The sequence below is a fragment of the Melanotaenia boesemani genome, chromosome 2 (assembly GCF_017639745.1).
Source record: "Melanotaenia boesemani isolate fMelBoe1 chromosome 2, fMelBoe1.pri, whole genome shotgun sequence".
In the NCBI taxonomy this organism is placed as follows: Eukaryota; Metazoa; Chordata; class Actinopteri; order Atheriniformes; family Melanotaeniidae; genus Melanotaenia; species Melanotaenia boesemani.
Window position 1 is genome coordinate 23,883,088 of NC_055683.1, and position 11,956 is coordinate 23,895,043.

Here is an 11,956-nt window from a genome sequence, read left to right on the forward strand (position 1 = left end):
TAACTTGGATGTTTCTTGTACAGTTGAGCACAACCAAAACAGTTGATGGGAAGTCAACATTTCTGATATTCTGGTGAAGTCCTTGTGTCAACACTTTCCGGAGGTGTTGGATTTTTCCAAAGATCTTACCATGGTTCCTCTTGCAGCAAAAGGTAGAAATATATATTTTTTTTTTTTTAGTGTTGAACCAAAAGAATATTTTTAAAAAATGTACTTAGAGGTTTCCTAATGTTCCGTTAGCTGCAATATTCATGTTCTTCACATTGGTTTCTGAGTCTTCATCTTCCTCTGTGTTATTTCACACGCAAACTGTCTCACCTCTTCAGTGAATCAGAGCGACTATCACATCAGATCTCAATGACCTCCACACCACGATCCAGGATATTCGCTCAGCCTGTCAGAAGATGCCGGCAACTGCTGAGGATCGCTTTGCTGTTGTCATGAGTGTATCCTTTCACCAAAAAAAAAAAGAAAAAAGAGGAGGAGTGTGAGGATGTAGCATGACAGCATTAAGGTGAATGTGTTTCTGTATTGTGACATTGTTTATTTGTTTGTTTATTTTGCTTAAGTTGCAGTTGTGATTTCTTTTGCGAAAAAGTCACTAACGTCTCTTTCTGAGGTCTTGCTGGGCCGTGGCTTCATGGAGTGCCACAGGAGGGCAGCTAAGCGACCCAAGCTGATGGAGATTGTCTAACAATCACCTGATTAGGCTGAACCAATGAAGTCAGAGCACAGATTGATGGAGTGAATGATGACTTTGATTAGTTGTTTTCTGTGAATGTAGTTTTGCTTTTCTGTTGTGTATTTCAGTTTAGTTAGTCACAATGTAAATAATTTCAGGGGAGTTGGGGTTGTAGAGTGAGGGACACTCTCTTCAGGGAGTTGGTTCAGCCTATAATTATTTAAGGGCTGTGTGATGGTGTGACAACAAAGGGGGGCTAGATTTTTTTTGGCACAGAGAGGTGAGGCAGGTTGAATGACTGCCTGATACTGTTGAAACCAACTGTGTCGATGCCTACTTGTAAATGGGCCAACGAAACAAAAAAAAAAAGCACTGATTTCAAGTAAAGAAAATTCAGAGCTCTAAAAATGACTGGAGATTTTTTTATTCATGTGAGATGCTTTACCCTTCAAGACTGTTTTCCTGTTTTGGGGGGTTCGTATAACACCTAAACCACAACAGCGGGTCAAAGAAATTTAAGATGTACAGAGAACTACGAGTTATTGGATAAGATGAAGCACTTTGTTTTCTTAACTCTCAGGTGCTCAGAACTTCCTGGAAAACAGTCATCCAGCGATCCAGTCCCTGGAGTCTCTCCAGCAGAGAGCAGCAGATGAATCAGCAAAACTGCTTCTTACTTTTGGTGAAGATAGCAAAGCCACCAACACAGAGGCCTTCTTTGGTATCTTGCCGAGTCACAAGCAAGTTTGAGGTAATTATTATATAAAACCATTTGGTATTTTAAATGATCAGGTACATAAATGTAGTTCTCCATGCAAGTTATTTATCTGAACTTCCTTAGCGCCCCCCCCTTCCCCCCCTTTACTAGGTGATAATCCAAAGAATACATTTTTCAGGCCTCAGCTGTAATGCATAACCTAAATGGTTACAGATAAATCGCTTGCAGTGTGTTAAAGTCTGATGACTGCCTCATTGCTTCATGATTTTCTGTTTTTAGAGCAGTTTGTTTTTAGTAATGCCTGAAGCAATGAGTTTAGTTATCAAAAACCTGCACCGAAATCAAAGCAGTGTGTGTGTCATCAAGATTAAGTTTTTTTTTTAATTCAATCTTTACAATATCCCTGTTTTTTTATTTTATTTTTTTTATTTAAAAGGTGTTAATGCATTTGTAATTAATTTTAGTAACTCTTTATGTTGGAAATCTGCAGAATTACTGTAACGTTAAATCTTTTGGGCTCAAGAAATCATAAAAAAAAATCAATTAGTTACATAAAAAAATAGAAAAGTAGTAGAATTGAATTTATATCCTTGTTGTTTCTTCACCTCAGAGAGCTCTCAGTGATCAACAAGCTGCAGAAAACCCAAAGAGTCCCAGGAGTCCCCGAATGGCCTCCCCACTGGCCTGGTAACACATATGGACATGGCTGCATACAGTACACACACACACACATTCAAATGTTATATGCATAACATGCACAATCACACAATACTCTATGGTGCAATACTGAGCAAGTACATCTTTTGAGTCTTTGGAAAAACTTGAATGAAACATGATGAATATATATTAAGAGACACACGTAAACTTCAGCTTTATACTGCTGTTGAATTATATGCATCATCCTGCACTGAAAAAGAAACACAACTGTTTTTGATTTTCGATATATCTTTACTGCTTGAGAGATAGTTACTCAGTAACATCCTATAGTTTAAGTTATATTTCTCTAAGCACCCATACGATGCAGTATGACAGTTACACAATAAAATCTTTGTGGCATACCAACAGTTAAGACATAGTTATACATTTTATCCTGAAATAGAAATGTAATTATACGTGGTTCATTAGAAACCACAAAATCTGTTTTTGAATTAGTTTCTATGCTCTGTACTTTTGTCAGATGCCCCACCCACACTGAATGTAACATAGATCTTTAATAATTGTCACTTGTTTTCTCAGATGTCCTGATAACTGATTGTTTTACTGCAGTTTGCATATGCCTCAGTGTCAGCAGAATTTCTGAATCTATACTCATGTACAATTCAAATTCTACCAACTTGTAAATAGAAGACACTGTCAGCATAAGTTGTTATTAAAATTGTTGATCTCGCTTTAATCTTTAGGACATTTCTAACAGGTTGCAGAAGTGTGATAAGTGGATCATACGGAGAGCACTGTGCAATATGTAAACGATAATCTGTATTCTACTGTTAGATATTGCTCTCAAAGTGTGTGAACTATACATATAATATATACAGTATATATATATATATATATATATATATATATATATATATAGTATAAGTCTTTATTTTAGTGGAGGTGTTGTCTGGACAAAGCATAGAAGCAAAGCATCAAACCACTTAAGGTTATAATATAGCAAATTTAACATATAATTTAAAAAAAAACTAATAATAGAGCTTCTCAAATAGGCCAGTGTTTTGTAAAAGCTGAATCTTTAAGTGCTATTTCTAAGTCAAATTACGAATGACATGTGCAATCAGTAAGCTGTTTTGTAATGGCGTAAGGTTTTTTTTTGTTTGTTTGTTTTTTTAAGATTACAGAATGTGAACTTTAAAGCATCATTGTCCATCTAAAGCCTATATAGTGTTAAGTCTGTATTTTGTATTGTAAGTTAATTCTGATAAATATAAAGAGTTGTCTAAGGTTTTCTTTTGCTTGTATGTTTGTTTTTTTATGACATCAGAAAGTGATGAGTCTTACACTAAAGAGTGTGTACTGTTGTATTATTATTTGTGTAAGTTGAATCACTTCAAAGTCACTTAAACTTGCATCTGTATTTCCTCTAACTCTTTATAGTTTGCATAACTTTATAACTCTTTACAACTTTTAACACTCCTGCAGTTTGCTGCAAGCACATTATCTGTCCTATGGCGGCAAAAATCTTAGATTAACTGTTTTTATGAGATAAGACTGTTCCTGTTTTATTCTGTTCTGGACATGAACAAATGTTCAAACATTTCCCTTGCGTTGCTTTAATTTGGGCTTCACTTCTCAGGTCTTAAGTGTAATTTAGATTAATTTAAACCTCACTCAGCAATAATTTAGCTATTTCACTGGCAGCAGGAAAGTGTTCTGCAAACACCTCCCCTTGAAGAGTAATAAATCTCTCACACATTTTAACTAAACTTGTAGTACACACAGAGAAGTGGAGTTTGATCTCTGGGTAAGTCGAAGACGATTTGAGGCAGGTTCCTGGGATTGTCTTCAGGTAATTTGTGACATGCTGTTTTGTTTGGGCCAAGCAAGTCAAGTTAAGGCACAGCTGGAATAATAGTGTAACAACGTGCTAAAAGGTGAGTTTGTTCATTTAATAACACAGCCCCACACTGCTATCTCTGTTCTAGCTTCCTAACAGTTATTTCAGATAAAAGTAAAGTAAATTTTAATTTTATGATGCCATTTTACATAAAGTTGGACAAACAAGTAATTGTAAAGTAACAATAATTGCTAGCCAGTAGTGGTCAACTCAGTATTTAGCTAGTTCAGTAATTGTTGTTTCAAGTGAAGTCACATCTGTGTAAACATTTTTCTTTACACCCCATTTTCAGAAGTAATGGGGAGTTTTGGAAAGAGAACAAAAACTTAACATTTTTTTCAAACTTTAACACAAGAAAAAAAGATTTTCAGTGTCCTCACTGTCCAACTTCATTGTATTTAAAACATTTCTGAACAAATCTACAATGCCATGCCAGCAACACACTCAAAAAATGGAAGATTAATGTTTACCTTTTGTTAACACTATATTTACTGATAACATCACTGAGGATGGTAGCTGGGACACTTTTACAAGAGGAGTCTGTTTCCATTATTGTTGATTAGGCACTAATGAAACACCCCTATACCAGGGATCTACAACTCCAGTCCTCATGAGCTAATGTCCTGCAGGTTTTGGATTTTTTCCTGATGCAACACACCTGACTCATCACTGGGCCATTAACAGGCTTGTGCAGACATGTGTTGTAGTAGGAGAAATCTAAAACCTGCAGGACACAAGCTCACGAGGACTGGAGTTGGAGATCCCTGCCCTATACCATCACAGTTACTGGTTTTTCAATTTTAATTAATACAAACCTCAAAGGTCTTTCTCATCTTTAGTGTGTACAACTGAATCTGGATTTTGAATCTGACCACAGAGCATGCGTCCACTGTCTTGCCAATTTGAGAAGCGATTCTGCTTTGCATTACAGTTTCAGTTGAGACTGCACAATATCATTGTTCAATATTCAAGTCAAAATGTCTGTGTATATTGATACGGTGAATGCTCATTTTGTAAAAAATTATATATTTTGCAGCGGTGGACTGTGATGACTTAATATGATTGTCCTGGGTGCTCCTGAGCCTGTTTTGCTGTATTGATCATGGTGGCTTGACAGTTTCTTATGAAAAAAAGGCCTTAGGCAGCACTTCACTAGAAACCCCCCAACAGGGGTTTCTGGCTTTGGCCTTTATACACTGAAATAACCTAATTTTCCCTAAATCCCTGAATTTAGACAGATAACAGATTGAGTCTGCAAACACAAGTGGATTTGAAGAAACAGCCAATATTACAATTATTAAAAATGTGAAAGCAGAACCTAAAAGTAAGAGGTAACAAATGAAAGAAACATAGGTTCCTTGAAATAATAATTGTAAGTAAATATTCTTAAAAGGTTTGTACATATATAAATGATATAATTTAGCTACAAATACATTATGGATGCAAAATTTATTTATATATACATATTTTATTTATTTTTCTGCACGAGGCAGGCTTTAATTATTCTCTTGTATTCCAGATGAGCTTTGACTATGCAGCTGGCAAACAAGCAGCACCAAGCACCACCATGCCATCACCTCAAGTGTCCTCCCCCCGGGTCAGTAATACCCTGGTCACTGGAGATATTGTGGTGCTGGTAGTCTACTTTCTTTTGGTGCTGGCTGTTGGTTTCTGGGTAAGAAGAGCAATATATCCTTTTAGATAATAAACTCTGTCTTGTTGGGGCAACAAAGAAATTTAGTTGTTTTATTGCAGTAAACTGAGAGATGATGGCTTTAATATACTGTGTACACATCAGTGCATTGTTGTCCTTTGGTCTCTGTGCTATTAATAAATGCTTCTCTGGATGTTAAATAGGGATGTAATTAGCCATAAGCATATCAGTTACATCAGAAGTAAGTTAGTAATTCACCCTTTTCAAACAAACTTGTTTGCAGCCTGCTTTCTTTGTGTGTGATAACTTATATCAATCATTCTGTAATGTATTTTCTTTTCATGCTTCAAATGGACTTGGGTAGGGGGGGGGGGAGCTGATACAGCTGAGTTCATATAAGATGATGCAAATTGTGAGAAATTAGCAACATTTTAAATTTATGTAAATTGAAATATTTAAATAACAACTAGATCTTGAGGAGTACATTTGCTTGATAATTTATGTGGTTCAGCAATGTAAACACTAAAAAACCTTGTTTGAGTTTGAAAATGTGTTGAACTCTTCTATGAGTCAGTCAGAGACTCTGACAATACAAATGAACAGCAAATAATGAGGCAGATAGATAAAGAATTTCACCTTAGAGGAATATCCTCTAGCTGGATACATCAGTCAGTATAAAAGGTTGCTTTGATTGTCAGGAATGACATTTTGTACAAAGCCTTACTGCAGCAGAGTTGAAGAAGCCTCTGGCTGAAGATATCCCTGTGTGTCATTTTTATATTACGCTTAGGATGTGCAAATTGTCTATTATGTTCAGCAGCTAGCATTTCTCCTTCCACAATCAGCTCCAGAAACTGAACTGATTATAAATTAATGATTGAGTTTTTCCCCCCACTTTTCCCTTCATGTCATCTTGATGAAATTCTCTCATATTTCCATATTTTTACAAGTCTATGTGGAGGACAAAACGCAGCACTGTGGATGGATACTTCTTGGCTGGGAAAAGTATGACCTGGTGGCCAGTAAGTGAAAAACCATCTAAACATATGCAGGAGAAGGTGGAAAAAAAGCCCCCACAAGGACTAATTTCCTTATTATGATTTCAGTTCCTTTCACCTGAGTGCTTTTTTTTAATTGGACACACTGAAAGTCACATTGGCAAGAGCAGGAATTAAAATGAACAGAGGCAAAATGTTATGTGGTTTAAAGACATTTACCAAGTTAATCTGGATTCTGACACTTATATTTATTTAGGTCGGGGCTTCACTGTTTGCCAGCAACATTGGAAGTGGGCACTTTATTGGTCTGGCAGGGTCTGGAGCTGCAGCAGGAATTGGGGCAATTGCATATGAATGGAATGTAAGACAGAGGGTTGTTACACGTTTTAATGTATAGATAAGTTTGATATAAAATATTGATAATTTTTCAAGTGTTGATATTTGTTGAAAACTAGGGTATGTTGATGGTGCTGCTGTTGGGATGGCTCTTCCTGCCCATTTATATTTCCTCTGGGGTGAGTTGTCCAGCAGTACTCTCATGCATTACTTTGTTAATTCAGCACCCTGTATGAACATCTGTGCTCTCTGACCTTTTCAGGTGACAACCATGCCAGAGTATTTGCAGAAGCGGTTTGGTGGAAGAAGAATACAATTATTTATAGCTGTTTTGTACTTATTTATTTACATCTTCACAAAAATATCGGTATGATACACATTTGCAGTAATTCTCTATTAATATGTGTTTTGCTGTGGAAACAAAAAGTATGTTCCTGCATGTTTGAGTATATTTGTTTTAGGTAAATAAATCTGTGGTTGGACTGTAAAATATACACTCATCTGTTGCATGTTTTTGTCCAGGTGGACATGTATGCAGGTGCAGTGTTTATTCAGCTCGCTTTACAAATGAATATCTACTTGGCTGTGGTTCTGTTGCTGTCAGTCACTGCTATCTACACTGTAGCAGGTGATCTTTCTCTTTAAATTAACATTTGAAAAAATATGTGGCTTAAATGCTGTAAAAGAGTAGACATTATAGTCCTGCACATCACTCATTCAGTTTTACCTTATTCTCTTTATGTTGTGTCCTAGGTGGTCTGGCTGCAGTCATCTACACAGATGCAGCTCAGACTGCCATCATGCTGGCAGGAGCTCTCACCCTCATGGTTTTCAGTAAGTAATGTACCTCAGAATAACTCACCATCCCACTTCCAACACTTCACATTCCAGCTATCTGACCCTTCTGTCTCCACGTTGAGGCTTCGTGGAGGTTGGAGGGTGGAATGTTCTAATGGAGGAATACACTAAGGCCATTCCCTCGATCCGTGTGCCTAACTCAACCTGTGGTATTCCACGAGGTGATGCTTTCCACATATTCAGAGACCCTGTGAACTCGGACCTGCCTTGGCCTGGTGTTATCATAGGCATGTCCATCCCCTCCATGTGGTACTGGTGTTCTGATCAGGTACGACAAAGAAAAATGATATAATTTTGAGCATATATGAGAAAATGAAAGATAAACTTGAGAAAAAGAAAGTACTCCCTCTTTTGATTTTAAGGTTTTAAATAGCAGAACAAAATAAATAAACAAAACATCTGGTCCTTACTAGGTTTTAAAATAGTTATATACAACATCAGATGAACAAAAAAACACAAAATATTACACCATGTTATTATCTATTAACAAAAATCTAAGCCAAAATGCTGAAGCACCCTGTGAAAAACTAAGTACACCATTGCTTCTTTCATTAGAATAAACATAATCAACACCAAAAAAAAAGTAAAATAAAATAAATGCAAATACAAATTACATAAATAATTATTAGTAAGTATTAATTCCTTCACAACAGTGTAAGATACTAATGATGTCCAGCAGCAAATTATTACATCAGGTTATTGTTGCTACAGGTGGTTCTACAAGCTATTAAATCATCTTGTTTTTTCACACACTGCTTCTGCATTTTGAATCTGGTTTTTATTATATAAATAAATTACATGATGTGGTATATCATGTTTTGTTGTTCATTTGAGGTTGTATTTACATCAACCTGTTAACCTGTCACACATTTTTCTTCTGAAAGATACAAAAGAAAGTTTTATTTGTCTTCCACATGACTGTGTATTTTAAAAGAAACCAAGTTAACAGAATGGTACATCTATCAGTTTTTACTTATGTTTGGAAAATCATGATTTTAATGTATGAGAAGTCAAACTTCAAAAGATGATTAAACAGATATTTTTTAAAGATAAAGAAAAAAAACAAACATTGTTTGACAGTTTTCTCTGAGTTTAAACAGAAGTTTGTCCACAAAAGCCTCAGAGCATGTTTTGCACTTATGAAAGTTTTAAGAATTTCCATTTTACATTAACAGAGTGATAGTAAACCAGTCTGAGACATGTTTAGTTTTACTGATAATTTACTTATCAGTTCAGAAATTGCTTCTAATTTTAGCAACTAAAACCTTCACCCCTGATTCCTGAGTGATAACACTTATATGATTAGCATTTCCATTCTGATTCTTAATAAATACTGTAGCATAATGCTAAACATCTTCATTACTCATTAACCAAAACTCAGTGAAGTTTATCTGAGAGTCAGTCTTGGTTGGGATTCTCTGCAGGTGATTGTGCAGCGTTCTCTAGCTGCCAAAAACCTGACCCATGCAAAAGGTGGCTCCCTGTTGGCTGCATACCTCAAGATCCTGCCTTTTTTCGCTATCATGCTCCCAGGCATGATCAGCAGGATTCTCTATACAGGTACACTGTGGAATTTATATCTTTAGACTGTGGGGTTATGTTTTACCTCATAAAAGGAGAGAGTTTTATGTTGGACCTGAAGAGCAAAACACAAAATAGTTCATAAACCCTTTTCAAAAGGGAGCCACAGAACAACATCACAGTGCATTTTATGAATTTGTTTGTGGTTTTTATCCAATGTTGCATTTTGCACCTTTTTAGAGCTTGGACAGATATTACTGCTTGGTCCTCAGTAACATAAGGTTGCATTTAAATAATCCTGTTATTTTGAGCTTAAACTGGTACACACCAGGACAAATAGATTACATATAAAGAAATCTTGCTGGTATTTTACTTGCGTTATAGCTATTTTTACTGTGTAATACTTTCTATAGATGAAGTGGCATGTGCAGACCCTGACCTGTGCAAGCAAATTTGTGGCAACCCTGTTGGTTGCTCAGATATTGCTTATGCCAAACTGGTCTTGGAGCTGCTACCTGTAGGTAAGAGATTTTCTGTTGTTAAACACTTTCATTTTGTTTTTATGTAAACATCCCAGAAACATGCTTCTTGTAAATATGTGTGTCATTTGTTCCAGGACTGCGGGGCCTAATGATGGCTGTAATGATTGCTGCACTCATGTCGTCTCTGACCTCCATCTTCAACAGTTCCAGCACTATTTTTACCATGGACCTATGGAGGAGTTTCAGATCCTGTGCTTCTGAATGGGAGCTCATGATTGTGGGCAGGTATTTTACATGACCAGTTGCTGGACCAAAACTCTAAATGATAGGAAAGTTATACTTAAAAAAAAAAATAAAAAACATTTTTTTTTACAGAAAGCCATATTACTGTTGGCAATTTTTATGTGCCAATGATGAATAATTTATTTCCACTAGCACCATCCATTGCATTATAATCATATAGTCGTTCTTTTATGATCATCCAAACTATAACCCCACTTTCGTTGTTTTCCAACGTAATGACTTTTGCAGATTTTCAGATTAAGATTTTACACAGATTTTTTGTTCAGTTCTTAATACCCTGCAGTCCTAGTTGAGCATGGCATGTGTTTGCAGAGATGAACTGCATCGTGTAGCATTTCAAACATTCAGTATGTTTTGTTGCAGAGTATTTGTGCTCGTATTGGTGGTGGTGTCTGTGCTGTGGATCCCTGTCGTCCAAGCTAGTCAAGGTGGCCAGCTATTCATCTATATCCAGTCCATCAGTACTTACCTGCAGCCACCAGTCTCTATTGTCTTCCTCATGGGTTGCTTCTGGAAGAGGGTTAATGAGAAGGTGAGGAGGTAGCTTAATGAAAGAGTGTGTTTATGACTGAGCAAGTATATCTTAAGTATATTCAGTTTTGAAACATGGTATAAAGCACTTAAAAGTATGAATCACTGTCTTGCAGGGTGCATTCTTGGGCCTAACTGTAGGACTCATTATTGGCTGCATACGCATGTTGTTGGACTTCATCTACCCTGCACCCCTGTGCTATGAAGAAGATGACAGGCCAGGGGTGCTGAAATACGTCCATTACCTCTACTTTTCCATGTTGCTGTCAGTCATAACTGTATTTGTGGTGGTTGTAGTCAGCCTGACTACTGAGGCACCAGCTCCAGAGCAGGTAAAGCCACCATCAGGCCCTTTCTCTGCCGGTTTACATAAACAAAACTCAAACATATTTGCTTGTAGTGTTTCCTGCTGTAACCTTGCAGCACCACTAGGTGTCAATAATGCCTAAGATGCACATAAGGTAGACTAAAACATCTGAGATGTTAAAAACACATTGTTTCATCACTTTGAAACTTTTTTTTTAACAGATTAGTCGTCTCATGTGGTTTACACGGTTTGACCCAGTGCAGCCTAAAGTGGAGCAGAGAAGCATTAACTTAAATGTGATCACTATTCAAACAAGTGAGACAAACGTTGCAGCTACAGAGCCTGAGAGCAGCAATGGACAACCACATCGTCACAGGAGCGGTAGGCCTCTGTCCAACTGTCAGGCTTACTAGTAAACATCACTGAGCTATTAAGAAGTGATTTTTTTCTTCTCTTTGAACTCTCCAGACTCATCTGTATCCAGCACCCACAATCAGTCCAGGTTGATGTCTGTCCTCTATTGGCTGTGTGGGATGGAGAGACGGAGGGATGGAGACAATGATCCTGTGACTCCTCCTGAACCTGAACAGGCGATCTGTAGTTTAGAAGAAAAGACAAGTCTACGACGAGTGGTGGACATTAACCTCATAATTTGCCTCTCTGTGGCTGCTTTTATTATTGGTTACTGGGCATGACAGGCAGATGGCAGTGCTCCAATAAATGAGATGTGAATAAGGTTGTATACAGATTGGAATGCTTTAAACTTATTTTAAACTGAATGTATTCATACGGTGAAGATGATCATGTATTATTTGTAAAATGAATCCTAGGACATAACACACCCAAATTGGAGAGATTTTTGATCCTCGGTTCTGTAATTATGTTTTTTTGTTGTTGTTTTTTACGTCTTATGGCAACACACCTGAATCAAATGAATGGCTCGTTACCAGGCGGCTGCAGAGCTGAATGACATGTGGATGAGGGAATTGAGCCACTTGATTCAGGCGTA

The 11,956-nt window shown here is 36.9% G+C and overlaps 1 protein-coding gene across 1 annotated transcript; it reads left to right on the forward strand.

Annotated features, from left to right (window-relative positions):
- Positions 1-27: 27 nt before the first annotated feature.
- On the forward strand, positions 28-11,697 carry slc5a11 (solute carrier family 5 member 11). The gene is made up of 19 exons (XM_041996082.1): positions 28-152; positions 327-446; positions 1,271-1,433; positions 2,011-3,994; positions 5,477-5,632; positions 6,562-6,633; positions 6,866-6,970; positions 7,065-7,124; positions 7,208-7,312; positions 7,468-7,573; positions 7,699-7,779; positions 7,866-8,071; positions 9,228-9,363; positions 9,738-9,845; positions 9,941-10,091; positions 10,473-10,641; positions 10,757-10,972; positions 11,169-11,328; positions 11,416-11,697. Exons 5-19 carry the CDS (start codon positions 5,477-5,479, stop codon positions 11,640-11,642), a joined length of 2,058 nt encoding a protein of 685 aa, XP_041852016.1. The 5' UTR covers positions 28-152; positions 327-446; positions 1,271-1,433; positions 2,011-3,994; the 3' UTR covers positions 11,643-11,697.
- The last annotated feature ends 259 nt before the right edge of the window (positions 11,698-11,956 follow it).

What these genes read in the sequence shown, in the direction of transcription:
- slc5a11 (XM_041996082.1), top strand. Translation starts at nt 5,477, where the DNA reads ATGAGCTTTGACTATGCAGCTGGCAAACAAGCAGCACCAAGCACCACC. An exon ending in CAATTGCATATGAATGGAAT is followed by an intron (nt 6,971 to 7,064) that starts GTAAGACAGAGG and finishes GTTGAAAACTAG; the next exon opens with GGTATGTTGATGGTGCTGCT. An exon ending in TGCTATCTACACTGTAGCAG is followed by an intron (nt 7,574 to 7,698) that starts GTGATCTTTCTC and finishes GTTGTGTCCTAG; the next exon opens with GTGGTCTGGCTGCAGTCATC.